This window comes from Alexandromys fortis, unplaced genomic scaffold (assembly GCF_014885135.2).
Source record: "Alexandromys fortis isolate MF-2015 unplaced genomic scaffold, M_Fortis_MF-2015_v1.1 scaffold_203, whole genome shotgun sequence".
Lineage (NCBI taxonomy): Eukaryota > Metazoa > Chordata > Mammalia > Rodentia > Cricetidae > Alexandromys > Alexandromys fortis.
In genome coordinates, this window is record NW_026068080.1 from 244,434 (window position 1) to 261,653 (window position 17,220).

The following is a 17,220-nucleotide window of genomic DNA, read 5'->3' on the forward strand; positions in this document are numbered from 1 at the left end:
CAAAGATCTGTAAAAGAAAAATACATGTAGATCAAATTTGACATTGTAGGAGCAAGAACTTTCTAGAAATTAGACCTATAGTCATGTGTTGCATAACAGATCCCATGATCATAGTGCTCACACACGACTCCACTGCCTAGCAATGTCCCCAGATATCCTGGTTTGTGTAAGGACTCTCTGAAACACAGTGAAATTGCCCAATGTGTTGAACTAAAAACATCTCTGTGATTAGGTGACTGAAGAATGAGAAGAATCAAGGGCGATAGTGAGTCAGGGCCTCCTTCAAGAGGGCTGTCTGGATGGGACAAGCCACCCAGGCTGGCCAGCTGCTGGGGGACACTGCTAGAGCACAGCCGGCAGATGGACTCTCCTCAGATCTCAATCTAGAGGCTCAAGAGAAGGAAATAGGCTAAAACTTTCAAGCCTTCTTAGAAACATTTCGACTTTCATGTGTTTATGCATGTGAAAATTCTAACAGGACAAACAAAAGCCATGGTGATATTTCTAGTTCACTTTCAATATTTTGTATGTCTTTGTACTCCCAGTTTCGGGTCACATTTTCTTCAGCTCGACATCTCCCTCCCCTCCCCTCTGCCTGCTCTCTCTTCCCTTTCTCCAATCCTCTTCCACACAGAAAGGAATCTGTGCCTTGGTGGCAGGGTTTCGGGACACATGGAGCAGTGTCATAGCTAGCTGTGCTTCAGAAGTCTCCATTAGTACCTTGTTTAGTCTGAGATAATTCTTCTCCTCTTGTCTCTTCTTGTCTCTCCCCTCTCCTCACGTCCTTTCCCTTCCCCTTCCCTCCCCTCCCCTCCCCTCTTCTCCCCTCCAACTCTCCTCCTCTGGCTAAGTTCGGTTGGACTACATTTGGGTTTAAGAAAGAAAAATTGACAACATGGAAAATACTAAGAATATTTAAAAGGAAAAGTAGAACTGCAAGGATGGTTTGGAGGAAGGAGTATTCAAGTTCAACACAGCTCATGTTGAAAGTATCCCCTCTCCCCTAAAAGAAAAGAAATAACGAACACCAGATAGACTTAACTCTGTATACCAAGTTCTGTTTACAGTCAGCAGGAAAGACAGGTAGCTTGTTTCTGAAATGGTGAATTCCTAGAAAGAGCTAGAAGTCCAGCTCAGCCTTCAGACAAGAAAATTAAATTTCCTAAATAAAACTATAGAAGTAAAGGGAAAAGGTATAGATGAACATTTATATAGTCCTTGTGGGAAACACTTTCTTGACAATCAATCAGTGAATTATTGCATATTGATTTTGTGTTATGATGTGTGTGAGAGCTGGCGCATGCTTGTCATAGCACCCACGATGATCAAAGGATAACCTTGGGTGGGTCCTGACCAAGGTCTCTCTGAAGCCTACACAGGGCTAGCTGGCCTGAGCTACTGGGGGTTCTCCTGCCTACAGCTCCCATCTCACCACAGGAGAACTGGGCTACAGGTGAGCACCCCCGTGGCCCCTGTCTTGCGTATAGACTCTGGGACTTGGAACTCTAAGATCTTCATGCCTGTGTGGCAGGTTTTACCCAGTGAGCCATCTCTGCAGCTGAAACTTGCTTTGCAAAAACTTCTTTTCCTCAGGTCGAGTCTGCGATGGAGACAAGAATGGCCAGGAATCTATGGTCTCCCTGCTTTGACTGCCTCTGCCTCCGTTTTAAAATTACAGATGTGTGCTACCTTGTGCAAAAGAAAGTTTCCACTAAAGACCAAATCTGAAGTGAAAGCTACACATATTTAACCAAAAGATGTGCATGTCAAAAACCCCGTTTACATAAAGGCAACTGGCAAACACACGCCTTAAAAACTCCCACAAACATCCCGGCTCTGATGAATTCAAAACCTAATCCTGAAGGTTCAGGTGGTAAAACATGTGCCTTGCAGAAACTGGAGTCTGATCACCAGAACCCGCAGAGAAGAAAAAAACATGGTGGTGCATGCTTAGAATTGCAGCATGTGTTGGGGCAGCAGCATGTGAGAGACTGAGGCAGGGGGATCAAGAGTTTGAGGTTAGCCTGGTACATAGAGGGTTTCAGGACAACCTGGGTTATATAAGGTTCAATTTCAAAAAAGATTGGAGACGATAATTTGGGCTTCCTCAAGCACATGATCCCCTCCAGTGGGAATTTAAAGTAGAGGCCACAGGAAGAGACAGCGAAGTTCACTGGCATGCTGTTTGTGGTAATGAGAAACTGTAACCGTATATTACACCTCTTTGTGTTTGTTTTTGTTTGGGTTGGGTTTTCAAGACAGGGTTTCTCTCTGTAGCCTCAGCTGCCTTGGAACTCCTCTGTAGACCAGGCTGGCTTCAAACTCACAAAGATCTGCCTGATTCTACCTCCTGAGTGCTGGGATTAAAGGTGTGTGCCACCACTGCCTGGCATGTGCTAGCCATTTAATGCCGGGTTGCCCCACGAGACTGCGGGTTCTAGGAGGGAAAACCTGTTGGTATTTCTAAGGCCTGTGATGCAGAAGCAAGTGGGGAATGCAAAAAGGAAACTAGGAAATTTAATCCATCCCAGCTACTAGTCAAGTAAAATGTAGTATAGTTATAGAACGGAATGCTAGATCACATACAGAAGACATGTAGAATTACTTATATACAATTTAAAGTTCTTGCAAGAACTATACCTATATTCCCAGGGTGGTTATTCTAGTGGGTAGAGGAGGACTTGGAAGTATGAATAATTTAGTTCTGGGAATAAATGTCTATCTTTTTAAAGGTACATACATTTATTGTGACTTGCTCAATTAAGAATATCTTAATATAAAAAGCCAGAAGAAAGAACATTTATAGACCTAGTTCTTGAGAAAAAAATAACCAATGATTTTTCACCATGCTCTTTTTCTTGTAAACATTTCCTGGACTGCCCACAGAGTTTTGTCTATCACATTTGCAATAATAAAGAACAGTTCTGTTTGAGACTATTACTAGACATTCCAAACATTCTCAGAAAGTTAGATGGTGATCACCCTCTTTCTACCTTGCTCCTGCGGCTTAGTCTACAGAACTGTGTTTGCAAGCGGTGGTGAGTTTCACTGCAAAATTACACAAGTCCCCAACATTTGGGAATATAGAGAAAAAAAAAAAAAAGATCCCAAGCTTCATTTAGCCAAGGCTAGTCCAGAGCTTGCAGGTAAATGTTCCTCTTCTTTAGGGTCTACCAACCAGCACATTCCAAAGATTCCACTTTGGAATGTAGGAGATTGAACTCCAGCTGAACGAACCCACACTCCGGCAGTGGTTCCTCTCAGGAAACAATGTTTTATCCTTAGTCGATGTCCTATTTCGGGGATTTGGGAGCAGAAACAGTCTCAGAGATCTCCTTAGCAGAACAGGTGTTTACTCCTAAGGACGGGTGACCAGTGTCTGCCACCGGCTTCTCCCACTTTCTCTCCACACCAGAGTGGGCTCAAAAGGTAACCCCATGGAATTGTTCATGAGATAGCCAGAGGAAGGATTCTTGCCAGGATCCCCAAGATGAAAGAACTCACTTTTCACGTAGCTGTTTCAGTTTCCTTTTTCAGTTCCTTTTTCTTTCTTTCCCCTCCCCTTTCTTCTCTTACTCTCCCCTCCCTCCCTTTCTCCTTCCTTCCTTTCTTCCTTTCCTGCCTCTTTCTGATTTTCAGGGATGTCTGAAGTTCTGGCTTCAAGTCCAGCAAATAGTTAAAAGGTAGAAAGCAATGAACAGCCTCCTTTCTTGCTGAGCTGTGCCTTTCGTGAGCTGGGAAGCTTTCCTGTTGGTGCAGGGATCTTGCCACAGAATGAACTGTCTGTAAGGGATGATCCTACAAGGATGCAGCAGACAGGATCTGTTGTGAGGTTGCAGGCAAGAATATGTATAAATGACCATTAACAGTCTTCTTAAAGCCATGATGGGTATCTATATTCACAGCTACCAAAGGCCCAGAGAGATTGCGCAGGGCCTCTGATCTCTGCTGCTTAGTCAGCCAAATCAGAAGACAAGGAATTCAGAGCATGAGGTAAATAAGACTCTTCTTTCTGTATGTCGCTCAAGTAGTCACTGAGAAAGGCGATTCATAAGAATCCCAAGCCTCTGAGTCCAGGAAGTTCTAGCTCCCTGGATGGTGTCAGGTGGGGGTGGAGTAGAACTAAAGAACCATAAATGATGCAAACACCACATGCACTCTGGAAGGAGAGTCTCATTCGGAAGAGTGCAGGCCTATGCAGTTGCTCCTACCATGAGTTTGGCCAACATAGGCTGAGAACTAAGTATAAAATAAAAGTTAGTTCAGACACGGTGAGGAAGGAGACTCCAGGACTAGGCAAGGGTGTCATGCTTTGTCCTTCTGGAGTCCCTGGAGTCCAGTCTGACCATAGGTTAATATCAGTGATGTTCCTGGCCATTATCTGTAGAGGCAGCTTGTACAGGATTGGAGGTTAGCCTTGTGTCTTTCCAAAGGCCTGATCCCAGATGAGGGCATCTGATCGGCCCAACTGACCCTCTGGGTTGCAGTTCAGTCTAGGACTATGTGGTGTAGTAGACTTGAGACATCCATAGTTTTGGCAGTGGCTGGATGGTGGTGGTGCAGGCACTGTAAGTGTGGCCAGAGACCTAGGGCAGGAATGTGGTCTAGAGAGATGGAGGCACTTGCCCAAGGCTTGAGCATCCCACGAGTCTGAGGCAGCGCTGCTTTATTTCCACCCCACTGTGTTTCCTTAGAGATGCTCTAGAGGACTAGATGCAGGGAGCTAACACATCTCCCAGAGACATATTAAGAGCAAGTCCTGTTGCCACCACTCAGTGCCTTCAGTTAGCCACAGTGAGAGGCAATTAGCTCAATGTCCTTGAAGCCGAAGACACAGGGTTAACATTCACAATAATCAAAACATATCTAAGAAATAATCCTTCCATCTTCCTTTTCCCTTCCTAGGCTACTCCCCCTTCCCCACCGCCTGCTTTGCTCCCAGCTCTGCAATGGGTGTGTCCCACCGACCAGACCCTCCCTTCTTATCCTGCTTCACACACGTGTCTCTGGCCTGAGAGCAGAACCCACCCTCTTGCTAATCAAGCAGCAAGGATGAGCAAGTTCATGGGAGATAACTGTAGCTGGGCTCTCACTAGAGGAGCACCGGCCTCCTGGGTTATTCACTCTGGTGTGTGAGCATTTGATGGACAGTCCAGCAGCTTCCTCACTGTGCCCACGAAGGACCCTTTTCAGAGCTTTGATGGGCTGAGCTGGGTACTCCCAGCCAGAATTAAGATGAAAGATGAAACCTCTGAACCCAGCTGGGCTCCTGTCCCTTGACTGCCCAGAGCTTTAGGGAGATTTGTCCCCTGGGTTCCAGTGCACCTGAATGCCCTACCTGACTCTAGGATCTGGGCAGCCAGGCTGGGTTACTGTACTGTTCCTGGTGGCTCTCTTGGTCCATCCAAGCTGAACACAACAAAAACCGAGCTGGACCTCATTAAGGGAGCCCCTCACTCATAACTACTCCTGTTTGGTACACACAGCAGAAGCTCCCTTCAGCCTGCAGCAACCTACTTACTTTTTAAAGTATGTTTCATTCTCTCTCACATGTATGGGTGTTTGCCTCCATGTATGTTTATGCATTACTTGTGAGCCTGGGTCTGGTACCCACAGAGATTAGAAGAGGGCATGGGATTCCCTGGAACTAGAGTTACAGACAGTTGTGTGCTTCCACGTGGGGTCTGGAAATCAAACCTGGATCCTCTAGAAGAATAGCCAATGCGTTTAACCTCTGACTCATCTTTTCAACCCCCTACTTCATTTTTTTTTTTTTTTTTTGGTTTTTCAAGACAAGGTTTCTCTGTGGTTTTGGAGCCTGTCCTGGAACTAGCTCTTGTAGACCAGGTGGTCTCGAACTCACAGAGATCCACCTGCCTCTGCCTCCCAAGTGCTGGGATTAAAGGCGTGCACCACCACGGCCCGGCCTACTTCATTATTTTTAAAGATAGCCTTGATGTTTAGGAGGATTGGAAACAGCTATTTAAATTTGTCTAAGCTGATGCCCAACAAGTAGGGGCCTAGTAACTCTCACCCTAACCCAGCTCAGGCCCTACACTTTGAGAGTGCTCAGATACTATTTGTTAAATGAATGAACCACTCTTGGACATTGCCTAAGATGGCTACTTCATTCTGGATAGTGTTCAGAAACATTGGTGACCGGTCACACACTTACAGAATGGGCTGCAGACTTCAATCCTCAGAAGCCTGGTGGGAGCACTAGAAGACTTCAGTTTCCACAGACCTGGTTTGTGCTCCAGATTTATAGAAGGGACCAGAAGGCAAGGCCAGCTCTGAGCTTACCAATGAGAATCTAGAATGTGATGACCATGGTGTTGATGACTCTTTGACAGGGTCTTTCTATATAAACTAGGGTGACTGTGAACTCCCAACTTTCTTATCTTAGTCTAATATGATGTAATATTTGGTGATAAAATACACAAAGCAATCTCTCACCTTTGTATTTTTAAGTGTGTAGTAATGACATTAAGTCTGCTCACGTTATGATGCAACCACTGCCCTCTGCCATCTCCAGAACATTTCTGTCACATCAAACTAAAACCAAACCAGATACCAATTTCCCCTCTCTTCTCAGGCTCTGAGCACAATTGTTTCCATGTCTCAAACTCTTCTAGGTACCTCATATAAGTAGATTCATATAACATTTGTTCTTTTTCTTAATGTTACTCATTACTAGTATGCATATGTACAGATATAGGGGTCCATATGCCAGGGCCAACACGCGAAGGTCAGAGGACAGCTGACCTTCTCTTGGTTCTTCTCTTTCCACGTTTAGGTAGGTGCCTGGAACTGAACTCAGGTTGCCAAACTTGTGGAGCAGGCCCCTTTATCTGCTTGTTCATCTTGCCAGCCCCATTTGGTCTTTTTTGAATTCCTTATTTTACTTATCATGATGCCCTCAAGGTTCTTCCACGGTGTAACATGCGTCAGAGTGTCCTTCCTTTGTAAGGCTGAGTCATCTTCCTTGGGAAGCACAGTCCACAATCTATCCATTTATCTTGGGTGGACCCCTCAGTTTTGAATGCTGCCCTGGGTTCCCCTGCACCGTGAGCTGAGCTTTCTTCCTATGACTAACATCCAGTGCTCATCTCTGCCTTAGGGACCCCAGAGCTTCAGAGCCGATGACTCCCCTAAGGAATCACTGGATTTGAAGAGAGGGCCTGAATTCCAAAGGCCAGAATTTGCGCTGACTGTTTCATAACTTCCAGATGATTTGTCTTTGTCCCTTAAGTGTTTAGGCTCATGTCAACCCGCTTTTCTTCTTCTGAGAAGAAACCAACCTAAGTGGAGTTGATTTGTACCATGGGTACAACCGTCTCTTATCTGATCTCTTCACTCGTGTATATAGCAATAAATGCCTTTTTTTTGTTATATAGCATTGTTTCAGTCATCAAACATTTTTATTGGGTGTCTAATAAAGGTAATCAATGTGCTATCTTGGAATTTGACCTCTGGATCTAGATTTCCTGGATCAGGATCTAAGTTACACCCTTAACCATGTACCATTCTGCAGGTTTCTTCACTTCGCAGGGCTTCCGGCTCCTTACCTGACCCACCTCATGGAGCTGTTGTGAAGATGAAATGAACTGGTGTGCTGCAAACACAGGAGGGCTTGGCCTTTCATAAATGTGCTATTTCACTGCCCAGGCAGGGCATTGGCCCAGGTGCTGGGAATGGCAGCCAGCCAGGCTGACCAGCAATATAGACTCTTTGTGGTTCGCAGTCTAGAGAAATGGCTAGACTGGTAAGCCATTACATGACAGCTTGGATTTATGCATAGGCAAATGTGCAATTAAAAGATGTATCTTTATACAAAGACTAACCTCAGTCAATTATCCTTCAGCAAATCTTAGGATCAGAGAACGGAAGCTGGTCCAGGAGAGAGTCCCGTGTCACCTTCACCTCCTGCTCACAGTGTCACCCTTAGTCAACCGCCATTGGGTGCAGATACACATGGATCCAACCCATTGTGTGGCTCGAATGTCCCCAGCTTATTCTTTAATAGCAGCTCTTGAGAGGGAAGGCGATCAGCGATGTGAAAGGGCTTGAAAGCTCCAGAGACCCGGGGACTAAGTGGGCAAGCTGCTTTCTTGGGACAAACAGTGACTTAAAGGACAAGGAGGTGCAACGCTGAAAGAACTTTTCAGCGTGTCTACCTGTTTCAACGGACAAGAGATAGCGTTCTTCCACGTAAACAGGTGTCTTGAGTGATATGTCCATGCCCTTTGATAAGTCAAGTGCTCATTTCTGATGCGTTCAGATCAGCGGTTGTGGGTCATAAACACGTCAGCTTCAGTAGATACTACCAGACTGCCTCCCGAAATGACTTTATAATATTAATGCTGATTAGTTTTAAAACAGGCTAAAAATGCTGTCTGTGTTCAAGGCCTGCCCTGATTTTTGATAAACGGTCCCTTTGTAGGCAGATTCCCAGGGGAAAGCTGTGGCCGTGTTCTGCTTCTTAGACCAGCTGGCTGAATTTGGGCTACATTTTAGAGAATGTATGCATCACATTAAGGGGACCCCTGTAATTGACAACGCCAAACTAGAGCTTGACCGTTTAGGTGGAGCTGGAGCTTTAACCAAGGGGAAACGTCCCATCCAGTTGGTTCAAGCACAGTCCCTTGGGAATCTTGGATATTAGATCCTCCCACCAGCACAGTGGGTCATTTAGGACGCCTGAGGCTAAGACTCCTACAGTCTTCCTTGCACTAGGCTAATCTTCCTCCCTCCTCACGTTCCTCTCACCCACTTCCATCTCTTTCCTCTTTTACGTTTTTGCAAGTAAGCAAGGTTTTCTGAACATCAGAGGAACAGCTACTTGGAGCATGAAAGGAATGTGAAAAGAGGTTGCCCTTTTTGTTTTGGAAAATTTATTTTTTAAGGCTAGCTCTCTTTCTCTCTCTTTCTCGTGTTTGGTGTGTGTGTGTGTGTGTGTGTGTGTGTGTGTGTGTGTGCACATGGAGAGCAGAAGAAGGTGCCACCCCTTGGAGTGTAGGTGTTGGGAATTGAGGGTCCTCACACTCTTTGCCCCCAAACCATCTCTCCACTACCACCCTTTTTTCTTTTCTTTAACTTCCTTTTCTTTCCTCATTTTTCTTTTTTTGAGATAGACTCTCACTGTAATTCATGCTGGCATGAAACTCACTATATTTATTTCACCATATTGACTCATATTTTTTTATGAGCCTTAGACTCGTAGCAAGCCCCCTGCTTCAGCCTCCTGAGTGCTGGGATTACGGGTATGCACCACTATTCTCTTCTGTCCTCCGTTTCTGGGAAGGAACTACAGATAGGGTGACCCATGGTTACCCTTCGTCTCCATCACCTGAGAGTCTCTGGTGTTGATCCTGCTTTGCTAGGAGGTGACACAGGGTTCCTTTGCATGATCTTCTCCTGTGGATTCACGACTGCTCTGCCAGGTGCTCCACCAGCAGCAGAAAGTTGGGAGAGACACGCGCCAACAGAGGCTTGCAGCCTGAAATTCACAGGGACGCTTGTAGGGGCTGGAGTTCCCCATCAAGGGCAGCGCTTGGAAGCAAAGGTGTTTCTTTACTTAATCTTGGTGTGTCTCCAAACACAGAAAGTCTTCTGACTTTCCTGCCACCCCCTCTTCGTTCTCCTAAAGTACACCCTTCTTTGCTCAGTTGTCTGTCTGAGGCATTGGAAATGGGGTACCCATGCTGCCTGGATGGATGAAATTACTGATTATCTTAGCCATGCTGTGCAGCCTCTGTGTAAATCAGCTGGGGGAAGTCAGCCAACATGGCTGCACTCTAATGCTGTGTCAGGCGAGCTTATAAGTAACTACTGATTTCTTAGAGCATATCTGAGATATGACTAACGACAGCAATAAAGATATCTTATCAGCCTCGGAGTTTATTACAGAGGTGAGAATCTTGACCAGGTGGGAGTGGCTCATGCCTAATTTCAGCAGTTGGGAAAACTCAGGCAGGAGGATTACAGCAACTTCGAAGCCATCCCGGATTACATAAGCTCAAGGCTAACTTGGGCTATAAATTAAGATCTTGATTAAAGCAAAACGAAACAAGAAACAAAATCAAAATACCGCAAAATGAAACAAAGAGTGAGCGTGCGAAGGAGTTGGAATCCATACCTGAAGCTTGCCACTTCTTTTGTACTCTGAGACAAGTTCCTTTACTTCAGTGTCAGGCCTGCAGGTTAACTGGCTAATCTCCTGCCTCACACCTGTTCCTATGTCACAGCTCCTCCTGACTCAGCTCACTCCATTTCTCTGCTCTGTGAGGCTGCCTTTGCAGGAGGCCTCGTGCTGGTCCATATCCCCTTTTATGTCACCGATCTACTTCCAACAGAAACATGTTTGTTTGAACTCCTTTGTCTCCAACCCAGAGCCTATCCCAAAGAATGTCAATCTCTTACCCGGCGCTTTGACCTGACCTTACATGACATTTGTTATGAGGGCAGGGAGGATATCTGGATAGCAGTTCGTGCACACACCAACATTCTCCATGCCCAGGCTAGGAATCACAACCCAGTTGGTACTGTGATAGTTTCAAACACCCACTGGAATCACCATGCAATGCATATGAGTTCCCAGATGGCTACATGGAAAAGGCTGCCCTTAAGGCAGTCAGTTATGACAAAAATCTAAGGTATTACTCAACGAGCTGATCAAAGTCTGTTTTTCTTTTTCTCCTTCTTACCCAAAAACATGACCAGATGCACTAGTCTGACTCCTGACACCCGTGATGGGAGATCATATCTCCACTTTCATTTTATCTTCCTGTCAGTACCCGCATTGGGGAAAAAAAAAAAAACTCCAGCTATTAGAGGAATGCCCCTCATACCTCTCAAAGAGACTTTACACAACAGCCTTTAAGGTCTTTCATCACACAGAGAAGAAAACTTAAACTCAAACTCTCTGAGGAGATCAAGCAGAATACCAAATGCTAGCAGCAGCCTCACACCAGGATTTATTGCAGGGTAACTCAAACAGGGGAGTGCCGCTGTGCTGTTTGCACTCAGGACGAGCCCACCTAGGGCAACTGAGTAAGAACCTGCCCCACCCTACAACTGCTGCGCACTCTTGCTTCCCTGAGGGGAGGATAGATTGCTGGAAATCAAGCTGTGCTCAGCTAGACGAGGATTCCTGACAAGTCCCAATCACCCAGTCCCAAACTGGGATTGCTGGGATTGACAGTTCCTGGGACTGCCCACTGCTGCCAACTGACTGGGCCTGGGGAGGTGCTGCTTCCGCCACCACCACCCTTGTTTGATCCAGGGAAACGCTGCCTGTAACTGGTAAGGTTGTTTCTTTTTTTTTATCTAATAGAAGAATGAGTTATTCTGTTTTACCAGGGGGACCCCCTTCCTCTATGATGGGGGTGAAAGTCTTTCCAACCAAACCTAAATGACTGTGTAACCTTTTGGGTCATCTCTTTCCCTGTTCCCCACTGTCCGACCCCTCTCCTGGGACATTACATTCTGGAAAAGTTCTGTGTCTCTCATCTGTCCATCACAAGGCCCATCCAAAGCAACTCCTCTCCTCCTACTTTGCCACCAGACCTTACTGGGCCCAGGACATCTTCATGGCTTCATTCTCTAGGTATCCTCTGGTCTGGGATGCTGCTTACCACACTATTGCTGCCTTTCAACCCTCCATACTGATTAAATTGTAGGCCCCCTTTGTTTTGGTTTTATTTTGTTTTGTTGTACACCAGGCCCAATATCCCCTTGCCCCCACTGGCCTCAAGGAACTTAAACCTATAATTATCTGAGTCTTTAAAGCCTCCAATTTAGAACTTACCAACTCTCCCCACAACAAGCCTATTCTGGCAGACTAGAAGCAGATGGTTCTTATCACCTAGTCCAAGACTTGCCTGATTAACCAAATTGTAAATGTCTCTTCCCCTGGTGCTTCTCAATCTTTATACCTGTCTATCCCATAATTTCTTCTTCCACCTGTCAGTTCTCAGTCCTGGATTTCACAGCTGCTCTTCTCCTCCTCTCTGTCTGTCTTCGTCAAGAGCTTCCTGAGGTGACTTTGAAAGACCCTGTCACCTAAATGTCCACCTAGCCCTTCCCCAAGGATTCCATAAGGTCCCTAATCTCTTGGGCCTGGAAGTCTTTCCCCCCCACCGCACTTGTCTCCAATGTGCAGACAACCTTCTCCTCTGCAGCCCCTCATGACCTGTCTCCCCGATATATCTCCGTCTCCCTTAACTTCCTAGCTGACCAGGAAAACCCAGAGTCTTCTCCCAGGTCACCTACTTTGGCTTCACCCTAGTCCCCCTTCCCGTGGCATACCTCAGAAACTTCAAGGCTATAATCCAGGACATACTCCCTCCTCAGAAAACAAAACAGAACAAAACAACAACAGCAAAACTATATGGGATCTTCTCTCCTTTCTGAGCCTAGTGTGTAACTTTCTTATACGGATTTCCAGCTTTGGGGTCTCAGCCAAACCAATTTATCAAACTGCTTGTAGTACTCTCTCAGAACCTCTGGACCTCTCCCAACCTCTCTGACCCACCTTCTCCAAACTTAAGGAGGCTCTGATTTCTGTATTTCTTTTGTTCTATTTGTCCACACCTCTTATAACCTAGCCTTAGGTCTCTTCTGTAAATTTTATGGAGAAACACCTGCAAGTAGTAGCCTACGTGAATAGGCAAGATTCAGGAGCATAGGTTTGGTCCTTTGCTTAGAGACCCTCAGAGACTCCTGTCTTAATGATCCAAGCCCTTAAACTCACATTCTAACTCATTATCCATTACTGTCCCTGTCTGCAACCGTCTCCTTAGGATCCTAAGTCAGTGCTATTTTCTTTCCCGGTCACATTAAATAGACACATTCTTTTTATCTCTCACTGCCCCCAGGCACCTTTCAAAGGTACAAAGCTCTCAATCCAGCCACCCTTGTCACTAAAGCCTTTAGTCCTTTAAGGGACTCTAACTCTTGTATTGATCTCCTAACTCTTTGCTCCTCTGTCAACCTGTCAAATGTTCCCATTGCTGAGACCTCTAACTGGGTCATTGGTGGGAGCTCTTTTATGTATATATATGTAATTTTTAGTTGCTTCTTTGGGGATTTCACATTATGAACCCTAATCCCACTCACCTCCCTGTCCCTCCATATCCTTCCCTCACTCCTGTAGCATCCCCCCAAAAAGAACCCCCTCAAAACAACTAAAAACAACACAACACAAATAAGCTCTCTGGTGGGAGCTTTTTTTTTTTTTTAAGGATTCATTTTTATTAACTTGTAATTACAAATGTGTATGTGTGTGTGCGCGTGCGCAGATATGTATAATGTATATACATGTGAGTACAGGTGCCCTTGAGGCATGACACATTAGATTCCCCTAGGTGATGGAGTTACAGATGACTGTGAGGCACCTGACATGGGTTCTGGGAACCAAACTGGGCTCTGGATGAGCAGCGAGTGTTCTTAGCCACTGAGCCATCTCTCCAGCCCCATGGGAGGAGCTCTTTTATAGATTCCCATTAAACTTCAGGCTTAATGTCACAGATGAAACTACTAAAAAAAAAAAGTGCAGCCCCTCCCCTTCTGCCTCCCACCACCTCACAGCAATCAGAACTCTTTCCTCTTCCCAGGCCTTCACGTTAGCAGGAGGCCAAAGGCTACTGTCTACATCACTTCCAAAAAGGCACACTATACTCTAGTTCTCATGCCGCAATTTGGCCAGAGAGAGGGGCTTTCAGCAGGTCAACAGAGCACCCCCGTCACTCACGACAAAGTCTTTCAGGTTGGCTGTCTGCCTCTGTCAGTAGCAGTCATCCACCACACTGGCCGCCAAGGCAGTTCTGACCAGGTAGCCAGAGGCAACTCTCGAAGATGACACTCTCATTGAACAGGTACCACTGGACAGGTTCTTCCAGTCCTCTGGAGTCTGCTCACCCAGAGCCTGTCTTTCCTTTGTTCACTTTTATCTTTCCAGCCCTTGTCCCTTTTCAATCTATCCACCGTGTGTGTGTGTGTGTGTGTGTGTGTGTGTGTGTGTTGGAGATGTCAGGCTACCCTTAACAATTCTTGAGACTCCCATTGTCCCCTTTTCTGTTCAAGAGTGGCCCCCTTTCCACCCTCCATAGTCACTCCCCTGTGGGACATCAACCTCTGCTCACCTTGCTCAAAACTTATCTCTGCTCGCCACCTTGTCGTAGACCCCTCCCTCCCTCCCCCACCAAGCCCCAGGATGTCTCCTGAAACAGAAGTAACAGATAGGCTTCATCCAACCTGCTACCCTCTCCATGACAGAAACTTCCCCAACTAGGTCTAAGAGGACACATGCAGTTTCTCTTATCCTTCAAATTAATCCTTGGCCTGCCTTCAACTCTGCCATTTGATGATAGAGCCATGTTTTTATTTCTATGGTCACGCAACACTTGGCTGCCCCCTTAGGCCCAAACACTCTTTCCACATCCTCTATAGACCTCTGCCCTCAGGAAAGGTGTACCATGCCAATGTTCTTCTCAGACCACATTAGCTCATGCTATCTGTCCCCGCTATCTTATCTACCTATTGCTTGCCTTCATTTTCAGCTTCTCCCCAGAAATGGCCCTTAACCCCGGCGCCTTAGAATTCAAGTACTGCTGGCCCACCACCTCCTTCCCGTTTCTGGATGCAGGAACTGCTTTACATTTAACGAGTCGCATTCTGCGGTCATTTGGCTCACAGATACCTTCCTAAATTTACATCCATCCTGAGTCTTCTGGGCGGGAACTTAACCAGGTAGCAATGGTAGAGGCCATCTCTCACTGGCTACACCACTCTGAGCTCAAAAGGGCTCCAGATCCTAACTTTAAAACGCTTAATCCTTCCAGTGACTCTTCCCCACCTCTTCTCTCACAGGTCTGACCTCTCAACGCATAACCTGCACGGCCTGGAGCCACCTGGATTTACCAGCCACCTTTGAACACCCCCGACCAAACAAGTTTCAGGACTCGCGAATCCACAGGACCAACTTCTCTGCGCCCCACACTACTGCCGGCCACTCCCAAAGCACCATGATCTGCCTTTGGATCCTCTGTTTCATCCTTTTCCCATACTCCTTGTCCTATCCCGAGAGCTGGATGCCCCTCATAAACCTAACCCACCATATCCTGCGTGATACCAACTCTTCCTTTTTTCCCAACTGCTGGGTCTGCTTGTCCACCCGTACCCAGCGCTCCCTAGCGGTCCCAGCTCCTTTGTCCACTTGGACAGACTCACCCATGAAGCTTCACCTCACGTACTCAGTCAAGCCCTTTTCTGGCTCTTATCCCATCACTGACATTGAGAGGCGCCTCCAACTCTTCCACCCGTTGACTGCCTCCTATTCTTTCCACAATCCTGACCGTCGGGCTATTGCTTTTCTTCAGCTCGTCAGTTCGACAGGCATATTCCCGATCATCACCCGACTCACCTCTGTGATCTATCCTGATAAGGACCGCTTCTTTGAGTCTGCCCAGCGCCCTTTATGGGGACCACTCTTTACTGAGACGCTCCTCATGTCACAGGCTCCGCTCTGCATATCCCGCTCCTTCAAGGTCCCGGCTTACGCCACTTTTGTAGGCACACTCTCTGCCTCTCTCTGCAACTACACTCTTCATATATCACCTTCCAATAGTTATGTAAACCTAGATCTGTCTACTACCCATCTATTCAAACAGGCAATGAAAAGACCAGATGCCAAATGGAAAAATCCGCTCCGCTTTTCGGGACCTCCCTCCCTAGTCTCCCCAGAGCCCTCTTACTATCCATGCCCAACTGGCATCAAACACTGTCATACCTCTCCAGCCACTCCCTGGATGCGCTGTCCTCTCTCCCCATCTGGCACCTGCTATGACCTCACTCTATTTGAAACAGACAATTTAACCCACCCCATTACTATGTCAGTGAACCCTACCTACTTCAAGATCAAACTCCAGGGACACAGAGACCCCTATCCACTCTCCCACTACCAGCCCCTCACAGGAGCTGCCCTGTCTGGACAATATTCTGTCTGGGAGAATGAGGTAACTATTCAAGAAAACTGGGGTGTCACCTCAAACACATTCTCCCATCTCCTCACTTTCTCATACTCCTTCTGTCTCAACTCTTCAGGAGTTTTCTTCCTCTGTGGAACATCAACTTACATGTGTCTCCCGGCCAATTGGTCCGGGGTCTGTACCCTTGTCTTCCAATACCCAGACATCGAACTTCTCCCCAATAACCAAACGGTGTCTGTCCCCCTTTTTGCTTCAGTTCTTGCCTCAGCTTCTCGCCCAAAGAGGTCCCCTCCCCTCTTCCCCTTCCTTGCAGGCCTGGGCATCTCTTCTGCCCTTGGTACTGGTATAGCTGGCTTGGCTTCCTCAACTTTTTATTTCCAGCGGCTTTCGAAGGCTCTTTCGGACACCCTGGATGAAATAGCCGCCTCTGTCATTACGCTCCAGAGCCAGATAGACACACTGGCAGGTGTCGTTCTTCAAAACCGCAGGGCGCTGGACCTCATCACGGCCGAGAAAGGGGGCACCTGTCTCTTTCTCCAAGAAGAATGCTGCTTCTATGTAAACCAGTCTGGAATAGTTCGAGATGCCGCAAGGAAACTCCGAGAACGAGCATCAGAACTTGGCCAGCATTATGACTCTTGGGGACAGTGGCCCGATCCTGGATACTGGCTGTCATGGTTGACTCCCTTCCTGGGACCTCTCCTCTTCATTGTCTTCCTATTGACATTTGGGTCTTGTCTGCTTAACTGCCTAACCCGTTTTGTGTCCCGGAGACTTGGCTCCTTTGTCCAAGATGCCACCAAAAGGCATGTGGACAGTATCCTTCAAAATGTCCACTATAAAAGACTGCCCCAAGATGCCCCAGATGAAGACACCACTCCTGTGTACGAGGGAGAAGTTGGGAGAGCACCAGCGTTGCCCTCCTTACTTTCCAGTTAATAGAAACCAAGTCGGGTGTTAGTCACTGCCACAGTGTTTTGTATCCATGACAATTCCAGAAACTAAGTAATTTTGCCTCCAGAACTAACATTACTTACTTTTCCAGACCCAAGCCCTTTCTGCCTTATCACTACTCCATCCCCAAGATGTGGCCATGAGAGCTAGTTCTCCATCACCTGAGAGTCTTTAGTCTACCACTCAACTTAGTTCCTAAGCAACTCCTAGCAACAACCGAGTAGAGGCCAGAAAAGGAATATTTTCAATGTCCCTGTCTGTAAGTGGAGAGTGGGCT

General features: G+C 46.7%; 1 protein-coding gene across 1 annotated transcript; it reads left to right on the plus strand.

Annotated features, from left to right (window-relative positions):
- Nucleotides 1-11,194: 11,194 nt before the first annotated feature.
- Nucleotides 11,195-16,984, plus strand: LOC126488414 (syncytin-B-like). The gene is given in 3 exon segments (XM_050121876.1): nt 11,195-11,304; nt 14,872-16,850; nt 16,852-16,984. Coding segments are annotated over 2 exon segments (1,923 nt in total). The 5' UTR covers nt 11,195-11,304; nt 14,872-15,026; the 3' UTR covers nt 16,951-16,984.
- Nucleotides 16,985-17,220: the final 236 nt, after the last annotated feature.